Source organism: Cavia porcellus, unplaced genomic scaffold (assembly GCF_034190915.1).
Source record: "Cavia porcellus strain 051 isolate PalLab524CR breed Dunkin Hartley unplaced genomic scaffold, mCavPor4.1 scaffold_19, whole genome shotgun sequence".
NCBI classification, from domain to species: Eukaryota; Metazoa; Chordata; class Mammalia; order Rodentia; family Caviidae; genus Cavia; species Cavia porcellus.
In genome coordinates this window covers 64,421,419-64,444,320 of record NW_026947502.1, presented here as the reverse complement: position 1 = coordinate 64,444,320, position 22,902 = coordinate 64,421,419, and the positions used below count along the sequence as shown (strand labels likewise).

General features: G+C 51.5%; 2 protein-coding genes across 16 annotated transcripts in view; one reads left to right on the top strand and one right to left on the bottom strand.

Moving 5' to 3' along the window:
- Nucleotides 1-13,239, top strand: part of Scrib (scribble planar cell polarity protein) — a 20,285-nt gene extending 7,046 nt beyond the window's left edge. The window contains exons 16-38 of one of the 12 annotated variants that reach the window (XM_013145726.3): nucleotides 757-819; nucleotides 1,179-1,268; nucleotides 1,778-1,855; nucleotides 2,498-2,821; nucleotides 2,931-3,011; nucleotides 3,086-3,328; nucleotides 3,659-3,769; nucleotides 3,857-4,150; nucleotides 4,223-4,411; nucleotides 8,822-8,932; nucleotides 9,012-9,086; nucleotides 9,190-9,264; nucleotides 10,193-10,255; nucleotides 10,763-10,843; nucleotides 11,005-11,103; nucleotides 11,214-11,373; nucleotides 11,444-11,597; nucleotides 11,671-11,856; nucleotides 11,928-12,070; nucleotides 12,146-12,183; nucleotides 12,317-12,391; nucleotides 12,624-12,675; nucleotides 12,762-13,239. In XM_013145726.3, the coding sequence (XP_013001180.2) occupies nucleotides 757-819; nucleotides 1,179-1,268; nucleotides 1,778-1,855; nucleotides 2,498-2,821; nucleotides 2,931-3,011; nucleotides 3,086-3,328; nucleotides 3,659-3,769; nucleotides 3,857-4,150; nucleotides 4,223-4,411; nucleotides 8,822-8,932; nucleotides 9,012-9,086; nucleotides 9,190-9,264; nucleotides 10,193-10,255; nucleotides 10,763-10,843; nucleotides 11,005-11,103; nucleotides 11,214-11,373; nucleotides 11,444-11,597; nucleotides 11,671-11,856; nucleotides 11,928-12,070; nucleotides 12,146-12,183; nucleotides 12,317-12,391; nucleotides 12,624-12,675; nucleotides 12,762-12,907 (2,931 nt within the window). In that variant the 3' untranslated portion in view covers nucleotides 12,908-13,239. The remainder of the gene's footprint in view (nucleotides 1-756; nucleotides 820-1,178; nucleotides 1,269-1,777; nucleotides 1,856-2,497; nucleotides 2,822-2,930; nucleotides 3,012-3,085; nucleotides 3,329-3,658; nucleotides 3,770-3,856; nucleotides 4,151-4,222; nucleotides 4,412-8,821; nucleotides 8,933-9,011; nucleotides 9,087-9,189; nucleotides 9,265-10,192; nucleotides 10,256-10,762; nucleotides 10,844-11,004; nucleotides 11,104-11,213; nucleotides 11,374-11,443; nucleotides 11,598-11,670; nucleotides 11,857-11,927; nucleotides 12,071-12,145; nucleotides 12,184-12,316; nucleotides 12,392-12,623; nucleotides 12,676-12,761) is intronic. The other 11 variants (XM_003463673.5, XM_013145727.3, XM_013145731.3 and 8 more) reach the window with 11 other exon arrangements.
- Iqank1 (IQ motif and ankyrin repeat containing 1) overlaps nucleotides 13,181-22,902 on the bottom strand; it is a 25,087-nt gene continuing 15,365 nt past the window's right edge. The window contains exons 7-13 of one of the 4 annotated variants that reach the window (XM_063231203.1): nucleotides 14,827-14,966; nucleotides 14,695-14,749; nucleotides 14,508-14,600; nucleotides 14,195-14,303; nucleotides 14,006-14,099; nucleotides 13,796-13,930; nucleotides 13,181-13,721 (exon numbers count right to left, since the gene is read on the bottom strand). In XM_063231203.1, the coding sequence (XP_063087273.1) occupies nucleotides 13,418-13,721; nucleotides 13,796-13,930; nucleotides 14,006-14,099; nucleotides 14,195-14,303; nucleotides 14,508-14,600; nucleotides 14,695-14,749; nucleotides 14,827-14,966 (930 nt within the window). In that variant the 3' untranslated portion in view covers nucleotides 13,181-13,417. Of the gene's footprint in view, nucleotides 13,722-13,795; nucleotides 14,100-14,194; nucleotides 14,304-14,507; nucleotides 14,601-14,694; nucleotides 14,750-14,826; nucleotides 14,967-22,902 lie in introns of all 4 variants that reach the window. The other 3 variants (XM_063231201.1, XM_063231204.1, XM_063231202.1) reach the window with 3 other exon arrangements.

Below are 22,902 nucleotides of genomic sequence, written 5' to 3'. Positions count from 1 at the left end.
TTGCTGCCACTAAGTGTTCATTACTCAGACCCCAAGTTGTCTTGGCACCTGCTTTAGTTGTAGTTCATGATAGGTCCCTAGGCTAGCGTCGTCTTGACATCTGGCAGGCAAGGAGGATACACAGAAACTGAGAGCAGGCATGTTCTGTGTCCCTCAGGTCATCTGTGTGCATGGGCCCCTGGGCACAGTCCTCTTGCCCAAGAGATTCTTCTAGGATCCTCTCTGTCTTGGGCACAGAGGCTATCATACTGGCCAGTGGCTCATCCTGTAAGTTCGATGGTCACCCTCCTGCCCCATCAGGCCTCATATAGTTTCAGGTACACTCTTTCTGGCCCTTGAGTTTATTCTCACTGGCTCACAAAGGTCCTGCCCACTTACGCAGACCCAGCAGGAAAGCCACCCACTGGCCAGAGATCCCACCTTTGTCCTCATAGCATCCCTATTCTGAGCAGACTGTGGATGTATAACAACTGAGAAGACCTAAAGGTTGAATCAGGGACAGCAGAGTCTAGGCCCTGCCCCACCTGGAGCCTCCTTGCCCAGCCAGCCACGCCCTTCAGCCTGGTAGACTCTACAGACCAAAGTGACCCCCATGTCCAGGGCAGTCTCTGCCCAGGTGGGGAGGGGCTGGCTCGAGCCTTGGGAGCTTGGTGTGGCGTTACTGCTGTCCTGTCTGCTCGTGGTGAGGGCTGGGTGAGGCGGTGGTGGTCCCCAGTGGTGGCTAACCTGCATGCCTCACTGGTCCTGTCCTAACAGGGGGTGTCGTTTGACCAGGCCAATAACCTGCTGATAGAGCCTGCTCGAATTGAGGAGGAAGAGGTCTGTACTGCTCACTGCTGCTTTCTGCTCTGACATTGCTTTCAGGGTTGCGGGTTGTCACCTCTCTCACCCTAGCACTCAAACACACTCCTCATCCTGAAAGAGTTCACAGCAGCTGCCATAGAACTGAGGACGTAATGGCCTCCTGACAGGGGCAGCCCATCTCTGTCCCAGGGCACAAGTGGAAGTTCTGGGGCATTTCTTGTCTTCCTGCCCATGATCCTTGAAGTATCTTAGCTGCTGATTAGGATAAGGCCTCACTGCTGGAGAAGGGCAGTCCCATACTACCACACTTGCACCTGCTGCAACCAGCACTTGACCATAAGGCACTCCCAACACTGAGTCTGATCTCTTTCCAGCTGACTCTCACCATCGTGCGGCAGACAGGGGGCCTGGGCATCAGCATTGCGGGAGGCAAGGGATCCACCCCCTACAAGGGAGATGATGAGGTGAGCAGCTGTCCAGCCTATCACTAGGCCTGCCCATACCATCTTGGAGGCTCCTTATTGTCCTGTGGGGGTGAGGTACTTTCCCTTGGCTTGGCCATTGTCATCTGGGTTCGCTGCCTCCCCTCAAGAGAACATACTTTCTCCAGTGCAGGGGTTGAGCCTGAGGGCCTGAGCAGAACCAGGAATATGTTCCTGTTGAAGTCAGAACAGCTTGCAGACACCTAGACTGTTTGCCCTCTCCATAGTTTAGTCTGCCTTTCCATTCCCTTGTGCTAGCTCTGGGATCATAGCTTTTTCTGATCCTGCACCCTCCAGGCCCACTGTTCTCTTTCATGCATGTGGGGGTCTTTGCAGAGAACAGGCCAGGACTGGGGTCAGCAGAGCACAGTCTCCCTCTGCCCAGTGGCTTCCAGGGCTTTCCCAGCCACCATCTCTACTAAATGGGGCCGAATGAGGGTCCCTGGGCAGCATCTATCTGGCTTCTATGGACAGTCCTACTTGTCCTCCAGGGCATTTTCATCTCTCGGGTGTCAGAGGAGGGCCCTGCTGCGCGTGCCGGAGTCCGAGTAGGTGATAAACTTCTTGAGGTAAGTAGTGACACCTCACCAGTGTGTGGTAGCTATCCCTTGGGGAGTATGTATAGTCCTGGCTCTTGGGGTGTTTGGCTGCATCAAGAAATGGGTGCCTTGCTCACTCCAAGACTTCTGAACTAAGACCCCAAGAAGTCTGACTGAAGTTATGGGCCCAGCTGCCAGTACCCAGGGATAACTGACCAAGAGACATGGAAAGAGGTGCTGGTCACCCCAAAAGTACAGGGTGGGACCTGGAAGGTATCAGACCACTGGGTGTGCTCAATCTTAGTGTGCGAGTGGCACTAAACATCTAGCTGCTGGGGAGTTACAGGGAGGCTGCCTTTCCCACCAGGACAGATGGGGTCTGAGAGCTAAGGCCAGGAGCATGTCAGGTGGGGGTGCATGGCTCACATCCCAAACTCATGCCCAAGAGCTCCTGTCCAAGGGCAGTGAGGATATAAGGAGGTCATCATCCTGTTCCTGCAATCACCTGCATCTTGGCCCGGGGATGCACCTATGGGACCCATCTTTTTTAAAACTACAGTTAACCCTTTATCTTCCCTTTCCACAGAGGGGAATGTGTGCAAAGCCTCAGCACACCGTCAAGTTGGGCGGGCTGTGACGTGTGCCATGGCTTCTGTCCCCCTCCACCCACAGGTGAACGGTGTAGCCCTGCAGGATGCTGAGCACCATGAAGCCGTGGAGGCACTTCGGGGGGCTGGTGCTGCCGTACAGATGCGTGTGTGGCGGGAACGCATGGTGGAGCCTGAGAACGCCGTCACTGTCACACCTCTACGTCCCGAAGATGATTATAGCCCCCGGGAATGGCGAGGAGGTGGACTTCGTCTGCCTCTACTCCAGCCCGAAGCCCCTGGGCCCCTGCGTCAGCGTCATGCAGCCTGCCTGGTGCGCAGTGAGAAGGGGCTGGGCTTCAGCATTGCTGGAGGAAAAGGCTCCACGCCCTACCGGGCTGGCGATGGGGTAAGCCAATGTGGCCTGGGCACAGGGTGGGCTTCTGAAGTACCACAGGGCTGGACTGGGTATTGTCCATGCCCACCTTACCAGTAGCAAAACACTCCCCCCACACTAGGGCATCTTCATCTCCCGCATTGCTGAGGGGGGTGCTGCCCACCGGGCAGGCACTCTACAGGTCGGCGACCGTGTCCTCTCGGTGAGCTGGGGCAGGTGGGGTCTGCCCAACACCCTGTCCTGTCCACTCTCCCTGACTTAAGTGTGCCCTTACAGATCAATGGAGTGGACATGACTGAGGCCAGGCATGACCACGCTGTCTCTCTGCTGACTTCTGCCTCCCCTACCATTGCCCTGCTGCTGGAACGGGAGACTGGGGGGGCCCCACCCCCTAGCCCCCCACCACATTCCTCCTCACCCCCCACCACTACTGCTGCTGTCACCCCTGGGGAGCCTGGATTGCTCAGGCTGACTCCTAGCCTGCTTACCACAACCTTGGAAGGACCATACCCAGTGGAGGTGAGAAGAAACTTGTTCACTGGTTACCCCCATAGGTGTACACTTGGCTCCTAATATGGAGTACTACCTTCCCAGGGTGTCCTGCTCATGGTCCTGCAGCCACTTTGGTCAAAGAGCTGCGTGCATGATTTGAGAGGCTAGGATCTGGCGCTGTAGTCAGCCTGCTGGTCCTAGGCATCCTCTGTCTTGGCGCAGTCTTCTTGCTAATGACTGGAAAGGCACACCTTAGCAGATGTATTGAGACCTCACCACCATTCCACATTCCAAAAACCTAACTGCTCTACCCCTAGCTTACTCGACACTGACTGAGACCTGTCCTGTTATTCTCAGGAAGTCCGTCTGCCAAGGGCTGGGGGCCCTCTGGGGCTTAGCATTGTCGGGGGCTCCGACCACTCCAGCCATCCATTTGGTGTCCAGGAGCCTGGTGTTTTCATTTCCAAGGTAGATGGGCCTGGCGGGTGGTTTTGTACAAGGCCACCCTGGGCACAGATGAGTGAAACCCTGGCCTACCTGCCATCCTCCCAACAGGTGCTCCCGCGAGGCCTCGCTGCTCGATGTGGCCTGCGGGTTGGTGACCGAATCCTGGCAGTAAATGGGCAGGACGTTCGGGAAGCCACACACCAAGAGGCTGTTAGTGCCTTGCTCCGGCCCTGCCTGGAGCTGTCCTTGCTTGTGCGAAGGGACCCACCACCCCCAGGCATGCGGGAGCTGTGCATCCAGAAGGCCCCAGGGGAGAAACTGGGCATCAGTATCCGAGGGGGTGCCAAGGGCCATGCGGGGAACCCCTGTGACCCCACAGATGAAGGCATCTTTATCTCCAAGGTGAGAGCCTGGCCTTGCTGGAGGGCAGGTAAGTGCCAGACACTGCTGTGTCTCATTCTGCTCTGCCCACAGGTGAGCCCCACAGGTGCGGCTGGACGCGATGGCCGGCTGCATGTGGGGCTGCGGCTACTGGAGGTGAACCAGCAGAGCCTCCTGGGCCTGACGCATGCAGAGGCAGTACAGCTACTGCGCAGTGTGGGTGACACCCTCACTGTGCTTGTCTGCGATGGCTTTGATACCAGTGCCACCACAGGCCTAGAGGTTAGTGGCCTGCCAGGGCCCAGATGCTGCCCTGGGGTTATGGGCTGGGTGGCGAGCCTTTCCCCTCAGTTTAGGCAGCATTCAGCAACCCTGCATCAGCTGTGCCATGTTGGCTTCTTCCTGAGCCCTGTCCTTGTGCTGTCTGGAGGCTCTGGCACACACATAGTCTGTCCTCAGAGAAGCCGGCAGGTACAGCATCTCACCCTGCAGAATGCGTAGGGTCCCTTTGGCAGAGCTGTCTCCCCACTACCTGGATGATGGCAGAACAGTGGCTAAAATGGCCTCAGCTACACTCTCACCCATTTGACCCACCAAAGAAGTGTGTGGCTTCCATGACCAGACTCCAGCTCGCAGCTTCTATTCCCTTCTGAGGCTCAGGCTGTCCCACTGTCCTCCTTCCCACCTGCTGTTCCTGTGGCCCCTCAGCTGATTGCCAGATGGGCCCCCAAGGGGCTTCTAGCTGCAGTGTCCAGCTCTGCCTAGACAGTATCCTTATTGGTCACACTGGATGCTGGTGGCTCCTTCAGCACTTCCCAAAGCTTCCAATCCTTGAAACCACTGATGCAGGCACATCAGTTGGACTTTAAGTGGTGAGTCTTGGGATCGTGACTTCTTATGAGATACCAACCCAAAAGATGCCCCATGGCTGCCAGCCCAGGGTCACCCTAATGGTACATGAGTTTGCCTGTGTCCTGTTTGGCTATCACTGGATCCTGTGAAAGATGCAGTGGAGGTGGCAAGGCTGACCCTCATCTCTATAGAAGTCCTGCTGGTCCTGAGGGCAAATTTCTCTTAGAACATACGCCCTGAATGGTCTTATCCCTAGAGAGGGCCTTGCCTTTTATTTACTTACTTAATATTGTATATTTACATGTTTTGATCAATACATTTACTTATTTTAAACTTAGTTTGAAGAGAGGAAGCTTCAGAAAGAGCATGAGCTGCCAGAACAGGCCTAGCATCCCTATTGTTGATACCAGGCCTGTGTCCCTGAGCTCCACCTCAGGCCCTGCTGTGTGACATGTGTCCTTGCTGTGCCTGGCACACACCCATCACCTCACATACCCATCGTGTCTGTTTTTCTCAGCTGGCTACAAGCAGTGGGAGCCAAGAGCCTTCTGACCCCAGCACCCATCTCCTTTCTGTGGCTTTCTTCTCCGAGGCGTGCTGGTCTTGTCTCAGGACACATGGCTGCGTGGCTACTGCCTTAGGCACCCCCACACTCTGTCAGCACAGGTGTCCATCTCATGTTCGGCAGCACCCGGCCGTTTTTCTGTCATTCAGAGTTTTTGTTTTAAAATGGTATCTTTTTGGTTACAAAAATATAATATTTATGAACTAAGTCTTTTAGAACTTGCAAATTCTGCTTTTTGCTTAGAGGATGCAAGATCATAAAACTTCATCCTGTATTTCTCTGGTACTTACGTGTGTTTTTTTAAAAATGCAGCTCTGCCAGGTGTAGTGACACATGCCTATAATTCCAGCACTGGGGAGGCTGAGGCAGGAGGTAGGACCCTGACTCAAAACAAACTTAGCTATGTAGTCCACCTGGAATTTCAAGTGATTAGTCCTGGCCAGCTGGCTTTGCTATTTCTTGGTAGAACTCTTGTGTCCAAGCAATCACAGGAGCCTCCTACCCAGCACTGGGGCTGTTGCCAGCAACAGTGGTGTCCAGTGGCCTTGCCTGTCCCCAACTCAAAGGACCATTTCATCCGACAGTGCAGTATTTGCTAAACTTTCTTGTGTTAACAGGTTTAAAATAGGAGCCTTTTCTGTTTGTAACTAAGAATTTGTTGGAACAGACAGGGTTTCTTGAAGTACCCTTGCCTTCCTGTGCCTGTCACAGGAAGAGGAATGACTTACACATCAGGACTCTGCAGCAGTCTGTCTCCAGCTTTTCACAAAGACACAGAGGCCCTAGAACAGCTGACCCTTACCCCACAGTCCCATCGGCTCTTGAACCATCTGGAGATAAAATGTTTGTGATTCCTTACCCACTTCCCATTTTTCTGAAACTCAGACACTTGAGTTGTCTCTGAGTGTCTCTCTGACCTGTGGCATGTGTACAACTATACACCATGTCACCTGGTGCTCTGAGACAGCAGGGGTGCTGGTTAGGACTCTTTTGGCCTATGGGCTGAGACAGTGTTTTCAGGGCTCCTGCAGTTTGGAAAAAGTGAGTTCTGTCTTGTCTTTGGACCTTGGCCAGTTGTTGGGCTTCTGTTCCTTAAGTCTTTGTCCATGCAGGCAGTGGCAATCCACCTGACCACTATCAGATCTCTGAGCAGTTTGGATCAGTGCACACGTCCTAAGGAAATTTTCCATTTTGCTTTTTCACATCGTTGGTATTAAGACAATACTGTCACCTGAGATTGTCTTTCTTACGGATCCTGTTCCGTGTGTCTCCCTCCTGATCACTCTAGCCCCAGCTTCCAGTACAGATGGTCCCTGACTTCGTGGTATGAACAAGATAAGCATGCAATACAGACTGCATTTGAATCTTCTCCTGTGTTGGAGGTGTTTGGAGGATGTCTGAGTCTCCTGCTCCTCATTATACTTCCTGCTGGTTTGAGTGCCTGCAGATACCCTGAGTGAGTTTCAGGGTCCAACCTCATCACTCCCTCACTGTCCCTTGGCTTTCCTTCCTGTTTGTGTCACCTACTCATCCATTAGTGTGGACTCAGATTCCGTTTTATTTCACAGGTGATAGTTTGTTGTCATGGTTCATTTTGATGCTAGCTACCACTTGTCTGCTCTGAGAATGTCCTTGCTTTCTGAATACCAGAACACTTTGGCTTATCTTGTACTTTCCTGCCCAGCTTGGGTTGTCCACTTTTCCAGGGTGTGCAGGTTCCTCAGTGGAAAGTGACATTTAGGAGCCACAGTCTGCATACTGGGCAGTGCATTGCTGTGGGGGTGTCATGGTCTAGGGAACATGCAGACATTGCCACCTGTGGTTATTTATGGAACCCTGGGCAGCCTGAGGCTCCTGGCACTGTCTGCCTTTCAGTTAGCCCACAAGTCAGCCTCTACACAGATGGTCTTCTGTGCCATGGGAAATGAGCTGTCCTTGTCCTCACTGCTTTTGTTTTCCGCACGGATCCTTTGTGTGTGGCAGTCTTCCCCATCCTGCTGGGCCTGCTGCCTCGCTTGGGCCTGTCTGCTCAGTAGCTTTCTGACCACATTATTCCACAAGCTGAGAAGGTAGGAAGCTTGTTTGCTGTCCTCCTTTGATCTACTAGTGTTTTCAGGATCTAAAAGACATGGAGTTGTGTCTCTTGTTTGTGTTTATCCAGAGCTCATATTTATAGTGGTTTTTGCTTACTATATTAAGCTGTTCACTTGTTTAGGGTTTACAGTTAATTATCATTGTACTATTTTTGTAAATGTACCTTCATTGAGACAGTGTCTCCCCTGTAGCTACTTGACACCTTTAACTTTAAATTCCATTTTTCTCATATCTGAGCAGCTGCTCTTTGTGCTTTTGTTTGGTCACTTGCTTATTATCTCAGTAGTTTTGCAACAATAACATACAGCTGGGTTTGTGTTTTAGCCCACACTGAGTGTTCCTCTGTGGTGGGGGACCTGCCCACAGTGTAGGTGATCCACCATGCCACCTGCTCCTCCCTGTTCCTGCTGGTAGCCAAAGCCAGAACCCATCCGTTTTGTGCCTTGTAGGACAGAAGTGAGCTATTCCTATTTCCTTGGCCTCTTTTTAACCCTTGATCCAAGCACATTTTCTCCTTACCCTCACCTACCCTCCTGGGCCCACTCACCCTGCCCAGTGACCCAGGCATCTTTTCCTTTTAGATCCCACCCTCTGTGGGTTTTTGTTTTCTTTTTTTGAGACAGGGTCTCATTAAGTTGCATGGGCTAGGCTGAACTTACGATCCTCCTGCCTCAATCTCCTAAGTAGCTGCGGTTACAGACATGCTCCACCGTGTGTAGTCTTGAGTTTTGGTAGATGATCTGGCCCTGAGGCTTAGAACAAACTGGGTTCCTCTTGCAGCATGGCCTGTTTCAGTCCCTCACTCAGCACCCATCTTGCATGTTCTAGGCATAGCATGTCTGGGTGCATCAGTTTTTGCCTCAGGCAGATTGCTCTCTCCCTTTCCTCCTGTCTTGGTTCTCTCAGTTCTTTGTTGCAGTCAGTCTTTTCTGCCCCATCCCACAGTCCTACCCTGCACCCAGAGCAGCCCTTCGAGCCAAGTACACCAGCTCTCCTGTGTCCCCAGAAGGCTGGGGATGAGCACAGTGTCTTGCTGGCTCAACAGGTTGCTCTTGGAGGCCACCTCAGGTGTGTGGGTGGCCAGCCTGTCGAGGTGTGGGCTGCATCCACTGCATGCCGCTGGCTTGCCTTGGACTCAGGCTCCAGCCTGCTATTAGGGACCCCTACTTGTCTGCTCTCAGGTGTCCCCAGGTGTCATTGCCAACCCCTTTGCGGCAGGAATCAGCCACCGGAACAGCCTGGAAAGCATCTCGTCCATCGACCGGGAGCTAAGTCCTGAGGGCCCAGGCAAGGTCAGAACCAGCCGTAGCTGGCAGCCCTAGGCCCAGAGCCTGAGATGCTGGTTTCTGATTGAATCTGCTTTGCTCACAGGAAAAGGAGCTGCCTGTTCAGACCCTGCCGTGGGGGCCAGAGGCCACAGAGGCCACAGTGAGTGCTACACAGCCAGTAAGAGCCCTGAGCTGTGCCCTTCCATTGGAGCACTGTAGGACTGATCATAGCTGTGAGACTGGCATATAACCTGCTAGCATTGTGTCTGCTCTGTCCCCAGGCTCAGAGTCCAGAGCCCTTGAAACTGGACTACCGTGCCCTAGCCGCTGTTCCCAGCACTGGCAGCATGCATAGGGTCAGTGTTCAGTCTGTGTTGCTACTGTATTGCATTCCCCACACCACCGATCTGCTCACTTGCCTGTTAGGTCTCTTCTTTGATCTCACTTTACCTGGGGGCCCCACTACCAGCCAGACAAGTGCCATGGCAACCATGAAGGGAACCTTTGGTGGTTGGGGGAGGTGGTGTATAGCCTGGATTGCAGGAGGCCACGTTGGGCATGCAGTTGCACTGTGGGAGCTCTGCCTCCTAACCTGACAATATCATGTACTGTAATTCTTGCCCATAACCATGCAAGGCAGGTGCGGTGGTCCCCTTTCTTAGCTGAAGCCATAAAGTACAGAGGGAGTCCTTTGAATGTCCCTGGTCTCTTCCACTGCCCTCACCCTTACCAAGCAACTGGATATAGGGGACTCTGAGCTCAGCCTGTGACTGGCAGAGGTTCTTGGGGGTACAAGGCAGCTGGAGGCTACAGAGCCATCTGGGGTTGCTGGTGGCACTGGTATGCATGAGCTGCTGGGGGAGTGGCTGTGCAGGGCCATGTGGGAGGGGACTGCGTAACAAGGAGGCATGGGCTGAGTGTGGCTCAAAAACAGTTGTGGGCCTGGGGTCAGGCAGAAAGTTTATTCCTTACCAAAGGGTCAGCCCACTGAGAGTCCTACAGGATGGGAATGCTTGGGTGAGAATGCTGCCTAAGTAATGGGGGACACTAAAGAGCCAGGTGGGGCCTGGGGGCTGGCGGAGCCTATTCAAGGGCTTTTGGTCACTGACCCTCCTCAGCCACAAACAACCCGAGGAAGGAAGCCCTCAGGAGAGACAGGAGCCCAGCATCTTCTAAGAGAGGTGGACTGCTGTAGGAGATTGGCTCCTATGCTGCTGCCACAGTTCCTCCTTGGGGAATACAGCTCTGCCAGGACTTTCCCCTACCACTGTCTGGCTTTTCCAGGTACCATCTGGGCCAACTGGAGGGAAGATGACCTCGGCCCCCTGCTCTCCCAGTGGCCAGCAGGTAAGCATCCCCATCATAGGTATCCCATAGGGCTGGCAGTTGGGTGCTGATGTGCAGAGCCCCTAGGAAGGGGCTGTCAGACAACCATGCCCCACTCCCGGGGATACCTTCCTGACCGCAGCTGACCTGTAAGGGGAGGGTGCAGATCTTGGGCTGTGTACTTAGAGAGGCTCAGCCCCTAGGTCCCTTGCACTGGTGCCCTTACCCCTGCCTGCTGCATGGGGGAGGGCCAGGCGATGGGGACCCCTCCTGTACACTGCAGTGTGGGTTGCATACAAAGGCTCCCCCAGAGTCCAGCTCCCAGCCTCAGCCTCTCAAAGGCAGAGGCATTTGGTGAGTGTCTGCCGCATCCCTGCTACCCATCTTGGCTCCATCTCTCTCTCTCTCTCCCCCTCTTCTCCCTCCTCCCTCCCACTTTTCCTTTCTCTCTTTCCCCACATCCTCCCACCCTATTCCTGGACCTCTCACCCCACTCTTCTCTGGACCCCCACCCCCTGCCCTTTGCAGACAAAACCGGGGGTGATCCAGCCATTGGCTCCCCGGCCAAGTGGCTCCTCAGTCCCTAGGGGCAGAGATAGTCCCTGCTCTGTGAGTGCCCTGTCCCTCAGGGGCTGGGGGAGGGCAAAGCTTCCTTCCTGGGTAGAATTGTGGATGGGGGTTAGAAATCGATATGGATAGCTTGTGGCTGCATCGGTGCCTACAGCAGGGACAGCTGTCATAGTCCAGTTCATGAGAGATCTGTCCCCCAGCCACCCTCTCCAGATGAACTACCGGCCAATGTGAAGCAGGCCTACAGGGCCTTTGCGGCAGTGCCCACTGCCCACCCTTCTGAGGACAGTGCTACCCAGGTGTGTAGGGAGCAGTGTGTCCTTCTGCCATGCCTGCAGTGTGGGTGGGTGCCCCAGCTGGTGCCCCGGAGGAACACCTACTAGGTCTTGGGGTCCTCTCTTCCCCCCAGCATCCTGTGCCAGGCCCAGCGGCCTCCCCTGAGCAGCTGTCATTCCGTGAACGGCAGAAATACTTTGAGCTGGAGGTGCGGGTGCCACAGGCCGAGGGCCCCCCAAAACGTGTATCTCTAGTGGGTGCTGATGACCTTCGGAAGATGCAAGAGGAGGAAGGTGAGGAATGCAGCAGTAGGAGGGGCCCAGGTGTGGCGCTCCACCCGGCCTGACCGGCCATCTCCCACAGCCCGCAAGCTGCAGCAGAAGAGGGCGCAGATGCTACAGGAGGAAGAGGCTGCGGCCACGGGGCCCAGTGTGAGCCTTGCCCTGGATGGGCAGGCCCTGGAAGAGGAACAGCAAGAGGATGAGCCACCCTGGGCTGGCCCCAGCCCTACAGGAGGGTGAGAGCAGCACCACAGCCCTGTGTTGCTCAGCGTGGGCCCTTCCTGCAGTAAGCCTTTTCCCTTTCCCCAGGTCCAGCCCAGCGTCGCCCCCACCCATGGTGGGCAGTGCCCCTGTACGGACAGCCAAAGCCGAGCGGCGCCACCAGGAGAGGCTGCGCATGCAGAGCCCAGAACTGCCTGTACCTGAACGGGCCCTGTCCCCTGCAGAGCGCCGGGCCCTAGAGGCTGAGAAGCGGGCACTGTGGAGGGCAGCTAGGTAAGCCTGGGCCCTGCCCCACTCCCACCACATGGAGGGCCCAGCTTTGCCTACCCACTGCTTTCCCACAGAATGAAGTCTCTGGAGCAGGATGCCCTTCGAGCACAGATGGTTCTCAGCAAATCCCAAGAAGGCCGGAGCAAGCGAGGGCCCCTGGAGCGTCTAGCTGAAGCCCCATCACCTGCCCCCACCCCATCACCCACCCCCTTGGAAGGTGTGTGTCTGAGAGGAGGGGAGGGCTCATTCTGCCAGGCAGGGCTCTTCCAACACTCGATTTTTGTCCCTTCAGACCTCAGTCTCCAGACCAGCACCTCGCCCGGACGCCTGGTGAGGAGCCAGAGGCTGGCGCTTTCCCGTACACCCCCTGGGAACAGGGGAGGGATTCTAGACTGCTACTGCCCACTGCCCTCACCTCTCCCTCGAACTGTCTGCTTCTTCTCCCCTCACGCTGTCTTTCAAGCCTTTGTCTGGAAAGAAGTTTGACTACAGGGCATTTGCCGCCCTCCCTTCTTCCAGGCCTGTCTATGACATCCAGGTACCGGTGCTTCCAGGCCTTTTCTTCTGCATGAACATGTGCATGGGCCCGGTTATAGCTCCTGTACCACTGTTCTGTCTACCCTTTTCTGTCTGTTTCTGTGCCCTGTGCCAGCTCTGCCCTGACTCCACTGAGCTCTGTGAGCCTCAGAGCCAGGGGGCCAGTCAAGTCCATGTGGGTGGTTTGAGGCAGGTCTGGGATTGGCCCTGACCAATCCTTCTCCCCATCACAGTCGCCAGACTTTGTGGAGGAGCTGAGATCCTTGGAACCATCCCCCAGCCCCGGTGAGTTGGTGCGTGGCTGGGGGTGAGCTCCCCAGCTCCTTGGTCATCCTACGCTCACAGTGTCCCTGTCCCCATCCCCCACATAGGCCCACAGGAGGAGGATGGAGAGGTAGCCCTGGTGCTCCTGGGAAGGCCCTCACCAGGTGCCGTGGGCCCTGAAGACATGACATTGTGCAGCAGCCGCCGAGCCATGCGGCCTGGGCGCCGTGGCCTGGGCCCTGTGCCCTCCTAATGAGCTGTGCCTCCCTGGGCTTGGGATGGGGGCACTGCCAGCTCCAATACTGTCCTTGCCCCAAGCCTTTTGTTTGTTTCTCGTACTGGGAATTGAACTCAGGACCTTGCACTTGCCAGACAGGCACTGTGCTGCTGAGCTATATCCCCGGCCCTGCCCTGAGTCTTTTTACCTGGGTGTTAGCATTTTGAAGAGACCCCTCAGGAGTTCTGGCCTCTAACTCCCACCCACTCCGCAAGCCAGGATCTCATGGCAAGACTGTAACTAGTGATGTTTGTACAACCAAAGACTCTATTTTGTGGTTTAAGGAGAATAAAGTTAACTACGTTTTACTCCCGTCTGTCCATCCATACGTTCATACATTGGTCCCAGCAGGCTGGCCCCACTTTTTGCCCTTTTCCCAGCAGAGCTGCCCCACCAGACCCTGAGAGGCAGTATCCAGTAGTCAGGACACTGCTGCTGGACTGGTGGACAGTTGGGGACACAGTGGGTGCTTTATTGGGAGCAGCACTAGAGACCTCTGCTGGGCAGCTGCACGCGCACAGGGAGCAGCACTTGCGTTTGCTCAGTCAGCGGCCACTGCACCTGGGTGACAAAGAAGAGGCGGAAGTGCTCCAGGCGCGCCTCCTGGAACTGGGCAGGATCGTACTCTGCCCCATCAGTGGGCCGCAGCAGCGACAGGTACCGCTCTTGCTCCAGCAGCCCGCGGCTCAGCAGCGCCTGTGCCAGGCCTGGCTGCACAGCATCCAGCTGTCGCTGCACCACAGGAAACAGGTCCACTTCTCGAAAATCAAACACCAGCGGTTTCCCATACCTATGAGCACTGCCAGTGAGCACAGGCAGGGTAGACCTGGGGACCCTGTCTTCCCAGTGTCCTGCCCACCCCACCTCAGTGCCCCCAGCAGTGCCAGCCGGATAGTCTCAGGCCTCAAGTGCTCTGGGTTCATTGTATCCACGTAGTTAGTGTCCTGGTAGCGCAGGAAAGTGGCTGCCTGGCCAGAAGGATCTATAACGAGAGGCCACCTACTGGCGGCCACCAGGTCACCCCAGGGCACAGCCATCCCAGACTGGCCTAGGCCCATCTGAGTGCAGACTGACCTGCCATCAGCGCTAATGCGGTTGCCTACATCCTTCATCAGCACATCGTGAAGTTCAGTAACCTGGCACTTCAGCCCTGGAGCCTCCTCTTCCTCTGTGAGGAGGTTAGGGGAATCCTCTTGGGAGATCCCAATCCAGACCCCTCCCTGGGTCTTCCCACCCAGCACCCCCAGCAGAAGCTCCACCCACCCTCCTGGCTCTGCTCTCGCAGCTCCAGTCGGGCCATGGCCAGCATCTCCTCAGCCTTCTGTGCCTCCTGCCGCAACTTGCCCACATGGACCTCTGTATCCTTGATGGCCTGGGGAAAAGTCCACACCGTCACCTCCCTTCTCCCTCCAGCTCAGAGGTACTGCCTTAGGCCTCACCCACCTCCCATAGTGGCCTAGGTACTGGCCTCAAGTTCCAGGACAAAGACACTAGCAGCACTGCCTGGCAGGGAAAGGCCTGGGCTGGTGCAGAGCGAGGAGAGTAAAGGAAGCAGGACAGCACGGGGTCACCGCACCTGCAGTGTGAGCTCAGCCTTGCCTGGGCACTTCTGCTGGCATCTGTCATGCTCTGAGATCCTCCGATGGAGCTCACAGTATGCCTGCTGTAACTAAGAGTGGGGGGAAAGGAGGGGACACTAACATTGGCCTGCTTTGGGGGGCAGCATGACCCATCTGCTCCATCCACCATTCTTCCCTGCTTACCACCTTCTGACATTGCTGCTGCTCCCTGGCCAGCTGCTGCACTTTGAGGGTCAAGCTGCAAGGGAGAGAAGGGCAGTCAAAGGATGCCCTCCCTACTGCCCAATAGCACCCCCGCTGCTCCTTAGTACATACCGCTTGGCCTCTGCAGCCTGCTGCTGCTGGGCCTCCTGAGCCCGGCGCTGCCACTCAGCCTCCATGTTCTGCAGCATGGCCTCAGTAAGGCTCAGGTCCCAGGACTGCAGCACAGTGGACACTGCATTCAGGGAAGCCACCTAGTGACAGGAACACATGCACAGCAAGGGGTCTGCTCAACCTACGATGGACATACTTTATTTTAGAGAACAGGTCATGGTTCAGAAAGGTGACAGTATGATAGCTAGTTCCTCATGGACATGAGGTGCAGCTGCCCCCAAAGCCAAGACCTGGGAGGGATCTCTAGGACACTCTGCCCAAATCCAGGAAGGCCCATGTCCTGTGGTAGGGCCACCCTACATTACCTGTCTAGCAACCCAGGGTCTCCACCTCCATTCTGTCCAGTAAATACACTTCTGAAGCGCTGCTTTCCTCTGTGGTCCCTTTGTAGGACACCCCAACACTCCAAGTTTCCCCTTCTCAGTTCCCCAGGAGTATAGGGGTACAGCCTGGGACTTAGAGCCAGTCACTCCTATGCATGGCTCTCCCAAGCCTATGGAGCAGACTGATTATCATGGGGCACCAGTCTCCCTTGGGGTGACCAATCCCAGGATGCTGTTAATGAATGGCTGTCTCTGAGTCCTACAAGATACCTGCTGTCCAGAGGGGAGGATATGGCCAGCTCCTAGGAGGGATGAGGTTGCTGACTATGAACAATAGAAGAATCAAATGCACACAGCCCTACCAGCCAAAGATGCAGGAGGCTGAGGCAGGACTGCCATGAGTTTGAGGCCAGCTTGGGCTACATAGTGAGTTCAAGGCCAGCCTGAACTACATAGCAAGACCCTGTCTCATAAATACATACATAAATAAACAGGCAGCTAAGTAGCCAGGTGGTCAGTGGGTAGCAAAGGCAGGGCAGGCTCACTGCAAATTGTTGTACGAACAACAGAGATGGAGTAGGTGGAAGGGGGTCAAACTTTCTGCAGGGAGAGATGGCCAGGAAACCTGGGCCAGGTTACAAGACAAGGAGAGGCCCTAGGGCACCTGAAAGTGAGCAGATGCAAGAATTTCATGACGGTGTGGAGGGAAAGAGGCGAAAGACAGAGATGAGGGGTGAGGAACACAGAGGGTCCCAGACCTGCCATCCCAGAGGTCTGGCTGACCAGAGAGGCACAGAGGAGAAGGGGCCATCTGTAGGGCTGCTGGGGACATTCAGACACTTGTCATCTCCTTGGCTTCCATACACTTATGTTAAACACAGCCCCAGTCAATGGGCCCTGTTCCCTTCACAACAGCAAGGCTATTAGCTCAAAGCCCACTCCAGAGCCACACTCGAGTTATTATACATCCAGCTCAGTACATCCAAAGTAAGCACAGGACAGATGTGAGATGCTTTGCATGCCTTGCAAAATTATACACATGAGAAGATCATCCCTAGGGTTTCTGGATCCCCCAGGCACGGCTGCCCTTCAGAGCTCTTGGACTTGTCACTTGTTGCTGAATAACTTTGAAGGACGCTGGGGCCCCTGACTGAAAATTTGTCCCAGTGCTGCCTCAGTAAAGCTCAGCAGGTTCCACCGACACCCTTTGGCCAGCCTCCAGCCCCACAGTTCCCCATGGGCTCATCATTTCCCTGCAGCCACAAGACAACGTTCCACTACCACCCTCCATGTGGGAGCCACTCAGACACTTAAAGCATGGCCTCACCTCCAGATTTCTCTTTGTAGGTCACCTCCTTGGGGAGGCAGGGCTATCCTGGATCCTTTTCTTAAAATTCCAGTCACAAACCAGGTGTGGTAGAACATGCCTGTGATTCTAGCATTTGGCAGGCTGAGGCAAGAGGATCGCCACAAGGTCAAGGCCAGCCTGGACTACATAGTGAATTCAGGGCCAGCCTGAACTACCTAGCAAGACCCTGTCTAAAAACAAAAACAAAAAAGGTGCAAACACAGCCCCTGCTCTAAGAGTCTAAACCAGTGATGGCAAACCGATAGTACAAGTGCCACAGCCAGCTATTTGTTATTAAAAGCTCTAAAGTTTCACCATCACTGGTCTAAATGCTTTTCCCTGTTGCACTTTTCACATTCTCCATAACACTGATCATACTCTGCACTGATGATCCCTTTACAGTATGGATTTTGGGACAGAGGGGCTTCATTGTTTGAGGAAATGCCTCCAGCACCAAGAACAGCTCCTTGCACAAACAAGGATCAGTCATTTCAAGGGCTGGGCAGTGAAGGAATGAAAGCATGGGTTACTGTACACCTGATTGTTCCTACATGTGAATGCATAGGCAGCAAGAAACAGGAGAACGTACATATGGACAGATTCACGGATAAACTAGTATACAGAGAAATGCATAGATAGATGAATAAATGGGTGGACGGATGATAAATTTATTATGAAGTACATGACTTCAGAGTAAAGGTGATCCAGAATTAGGCTCTTACAAAGACTCAGGCTCAGCCTCACACCTCTCAAGCCTTAATGATGGTAGGGTAACTCCATCCTGTGTTACAAAAAGCACTGTCTTTCTGGGCTTCAAGTTATCTCTACAGATAAAACATACGACACAATAAAAAGACAGAAAATGAGGCAGAATAAATGGAACCTACAGGATGGCAGAAATAGATCCACTGGTTGTCAGCCACAGATTTTTAAATCTTAAAGTCACTATGTTCAAGGAGATGGAAAACAAGCAAGAATTTTGGTAGAGTAGGAAGATTATACATACATATACTGTATATACTGTTACATATACTGTACGTACAGTATATGTAATGAAGGAAATTTCGTGGAATTAAAATGATCAAAATTAAAAACAAAATATATGCATCATGTAACAACTAACTAAATACAGCTGAAGAGAGAGTTAGTGAACTAGAAGACAATTCAGAAGAAAATATCCAGAAAAAACTGAGACAAAATAATGGAAAATACAGGGGGAAAAAAGTCATTAGTGCTGATCATCATCTATAACCCTCCCTCAACCTTTTGCACAAGGCAAGATGATGCTTTCTGGTCAACTTTTGGTTTGATAGAACCAAATAATTAAGTCCAGCCAGTGAGCTACACACACAAGCAATTTGTGCCAGACCTTCTAAGATGCTCCACCTCTGGTACAGTAACCAGCAGTGTTCAAGACAGTGGCTTCTCTGTTGGCCTGTGTTGTAGTCAGGAGTAGCAAGGAGAATTGATACATACAGGACACATAATTTACAGTATTACTTATAATGGTCACCTAAGGAGTCAAATACAAGGAAGGTGTAGGAAATCTGTCCACAATACTAAAGACCTAGAAAATCCAACCAAGGGCCCGGATCCTATGGCAATAACCTGCATGAGTTCAGCTGAAAACCTAGAGCCCACAACAATGACTCATGCAAGTTTATTTCACTTGCTGGGAAGGCCCAAAGGTCAGAGGTGGAAGCTAGAAATTCTGTGCCAGCAGGGTAACTATTCCAGCAGTCAACCTGTGTTAGCAGGTTGAGGGTTCTGCAATGGAACCAAGAAGCAATGCTCAAAGTAAGGACCAGGGCTCCCCTGAAAAGTACCACAGCCATCCTCAGTGACAACAAGGTCCCGAGCTCCTCCGACAATGAGAACATCCCAGTCCATATCAGGAAGCCAGCATGACAAGCTTCTCCTAGAGATTGAACAGCACATATCTTCCCCTCCAGAGCCAGGAAGCTATGCTCAAAGTAAGAACCAAAGTTCCCCCAAAGTGAACTGGAGCCATTCTCAGCAAGAGGTCCCAAACTCCTCTAAGAATAATAGCCAAGTGCATATCAGGGAAGCCACCATGAGCTTCTCCAGGAGAACCAACAGCTCTAAACAACAACATTTAGGAGAACCCACAACATTATTCTTCCTCTCCAGGTCTCTTTTCTATGCTGGCAGTAGTCCTCAGGCGGACCATCCACACTCAGCACCACACTGATTCAGTTCAGCTTGTGTTTAAGTTGACTACCAGTTATCAGCCCACTACAGCCTGGATCCCTATCAGACCACAATGAGAAGAAGCCTCCTGCCAGCCCTCAGCGAACATGAGCACAAGATATAAGCTTATTTGGTTTTAAGCCAGCAAAATTTAGGGATTACTTGATCCAAAGGATATCCTAATTGACCCTGACAGGTACAAAAATATGGGACTGTGATAAGGAGGTCTGTCATACAAATATTTGTAGTATGAAAATAAAGGCAGAAACAATAAAGAAAAAATGGCCAACAACTTTTCAAAACTCTCTAAAAGAAAAACAAATTGAGGCGCTTTTGCTTTGCCTGGCACAGATTTTTCATAAAGTGACCATGATCAAGACGCTAGCATTTACATCAGGATTAGACACATAGACTGTGGGATGGAACTAGAACCCCAAATGGAACTGCATATGGTATTTGATTCAGGGTGCAGGTGACAATCTGGAGCAATATAGAGAGTACACTCTTCAAGATATTCTTAGGACAATCACTTGTACCTTCTTGTCAAAAATCAACAACTCACAAAAAACAGAAATAAGGTACATTAGATTGTAGATCTAAATGGAAATATTTAATGAACTAAGAAAATATCTTCCTGTCTGGGGAACATGGAGAGACAAGTTGATACCAGTGGCATTCGTTTTTGCTTTTGTTTTTGTTGCTGTTTCAGTACTGCCCCACATGTTAGGCTCTCCACCCTAAAATATAAGCCCAGCCCTTCCTAAGTTGCCCAGACGCCTTGAATTTGCCATCCTCTTGCCCCAGCCTCACAAAGAGCTGGGATGACAGATGTACTCCACTGCAACTGGATTGGTGTAATATTGTAAGACTTCTATTTTACTTTCTTTGTTGGATTACTAGCTACTCTTATGTTACTAGTTGGCTTAGGGTTTAGAGTATATATCTATAACATCACAATCTACTGCCAAATGATACCAACTTCTTATAAATTAAGAACCCATGACAACACACTTCTATTTTCCACTCCCAGTTCTTGTACTTTTTCTTATCACACACTAACACAACTTTAATTTCTGCAGTTTTGAATATGTAAACCTACACAGGTTATAAAACCTCCAGCAAGCCAGGTGTGGTGGCTCACACCTGTAATCCCAGCACTTGGAAGGCTGGAGTAGGACTCTTGCAAGTTTGAGACCAGCCTGGGCTACAAAGTGAGCTTCAGTCCAGCCTGAACAGCGTAGTGAGACTCTGTCTCAAAAAGACAAAAAAGACAAAAAAACAAAAAAACAAAAAACACCAGCAAGCGAGGCATGGAGGAATTATAAATTTAAGCCCAGAGCAATCTAGTAGAGCCTCTAAAAAACAAGTGTAAGGATGCAGCTCAGGGTGAAGTCTCTAAGTTCAGTTCCTCATAGGGCTAAGAAAAACAAAACCCACAATTGTTCTTGTTTCTTCAGCTACCTGATAAATAAAGACTAGGACACTATCCTATATGTTTCACCTATGCAGTTGCTATTTTTGGTGCTCCTATCCTAGTGCAGATCTGCACACCTGGCTGCGGTCCCTGACAGACTAGTTTCCACTGTACCTGTGCTGTGCTGTGTCTGCTGGTGACGAGGTCTTCCAGCTACTGCACGTCAGAAAAAGTTTGTATTTTGCTTTCATTTTTGAAAAATATTTCCATGGATATGGAATTCTAGGGTGACCATGTTGGGATGCCCCCCACTTCGGTCCTTCAGATATCTTGTCCACAGATGTCTCCCTTGTGTCATTTCCAACAAGAAACTTGCTGTAATTCTTGTCTTCGCTCCTGTCTGTAGCACCTCATTTTCCTTCCATCACTGGCACTGAGACTTTGTTCTGATGTCTCACAAGGCTTTCTCCAGGTTTCCTGTGCTCAGGGCTTGCTGAACCTTGGAGAATGAAGGCTTATATTTTCCATCCAGTTTTGGAAATGTTTAGGTGTTTAATTCTTCAAATGTTTCTATTCCCTGGTCTTCTTCTCTCCTTTAAGAACTCCAGTCACATAATACACACTACAGTCAAATGTACGTTAAGCTTGCTGAAGTTGTCCTATGGCCCACCTTTGTGTGTGTGTGTGTGTGTGTGTGTGTGTGTGTATGCGAGAGAAACAGAGACAGAAACAGGGACAGAGACATAGACAGAAAGGGAGACAGGGTCTCACTTTATAGTTCAGATTGGCCTTGAACTCACTACATAGCCAGGCTGACCTTCAACTCGCCATGATCCTCCTGCCTCGGCCTACCTGTAACCCACACCTTGGATTACAGACATGCACCACCACACCTGGCTCATCTTCTTTTCCTTTGAGATTCTTTCTTTTCTGTTTATTTTGCATGTGCTATTTAGCTAAATAGTTATTTATGCTGAATATGTTATTTAGCATATTTTCTATTACTAGGTCATTAAATTTGTTATTATTTACTTGTACATTAATCCCACGCATGGTATTTTATTTCAGACATTAAAAATTACAAGCTTACAGGAAACTGTAAAAATAATACAATATTCCTAGGTCCCTTTAGCAAGTGTCCCCCAAGGACAGTATCTTATCCAACTCTCTAACAATAAACAAAGGAAAATACTGGCTTCTCATTCTATTTCAACTTTACAGGTAATCATTCCTATGACTGTGTGTGTGTGTGTGTGTGTGTGTGTGTGTGTGTATGCATGTGTGCACTGCACAACCACATCACAGATTCAGAACTTCCCCACCCCCAGGGTTCCTCCTGCTCCTCCCTGCCAGTCATGCCCGTCTTTCTTCCCATCGCCTTCTCCTACAAGCCACTAATCTGGTCTGCATCTCTGTAATTTTATCATTTGGAGAATGTTATGCAAATGGAGTCATACAGTTAGTAACTTCTGAGAGGGCTCCTTCTTGCTCAAGCACTGCCGTTGGAGAGCCCCCCAAGCTGTTCTGGCATGACTAGCTCCTTCCTTTTCCTCTGTGTGTGGTAGGTGGGCATTCCAAGGTGAGCCACAGCTGGTTTAACCATTCATCTGCTGACAGGCATCTGGGCCATTCCCAATAAAGCTGCTTTGAACATTTGTGTACATTTTTCTGTGGATAATTTCCTTTCATTAGAATGCCTATGATTGGGCCAGGCATGGTAGTGCATACTTGTAATTCCAGCACTCAGGAGGCTGAGGCAGGAGGATCACTGTGAATTTGAAGCCAGCCTCAGCTGAACTTTTTTTTTTTTTTTTTTTTTGTACCAGGGATTGAACTCACAACCTCATGCTTACCAGGCAAACACTTGAGCCATTGAGCTAAATTCTGGGCCCATACATAGTGAACTTAAAAAAAAAAAAAAAAAAAAAACTGCCATGATCGTAACTACTGAGACACATGCTAAATATATGTTTAGGGGCTTTCTTGGTTTTGGGTTTTTTTTTTTTTTTTTTTTTTTTCTTTTTGGTCTTTTTCCTTTTTATCGGTACCGGGGATTGAACTCATGACTGCCTGCTTGCAAGGCAGGCGTTTATGCCGCTGAGCTAAATCCCCAGCCCCCTGTTTTTGTTTTTTAAGAAACTAGAAAACTTAACTCACGGATGGGATGGGAAAAAAAAAAGAAACTAGAAAACTATTAGCAAGAAAAATACATTTTACATTCCTACCAGCAAGGTGAGAGATCCAGGCTGTCTGCATCTCTGTCAGCACTGAGTATTGTCCCCATTTTCCCTTTTGGCTGTTGTCATACATCTGTGACAATGCCAAACACCTCCTGCATTTATCTGCTATTGTTACAGCCTCTTCTGTGAAATTGCTCTCCTGGTCCTTAGCTCATTTTATAACTGGATGGTACATGGTGTTTGTATGTGTGTGTTTGTTGCAGTGTTGGAGATTAACCCAGAGCTACATCTCCAGGCCCTTTTTATCTTTCATTTGGGTCTTGATAAATTGTTCATGCTGGGTAAAATCTACTCCTGCTTCAGTCTTCCAGTGTGCTGGGGTTATAGGTATGTGCCACCACATCCAGTTAAATTTTCATTCAGCCAGGCAGATACTTGTGCCTCTGAGCTATATCCCAGTCTCCTGATACAAATTTTCATTTTGATGAGGTCTAATTGATTGATTTTTTTTCTTTTTTGATTGACCTTTTGGTGTTGTAG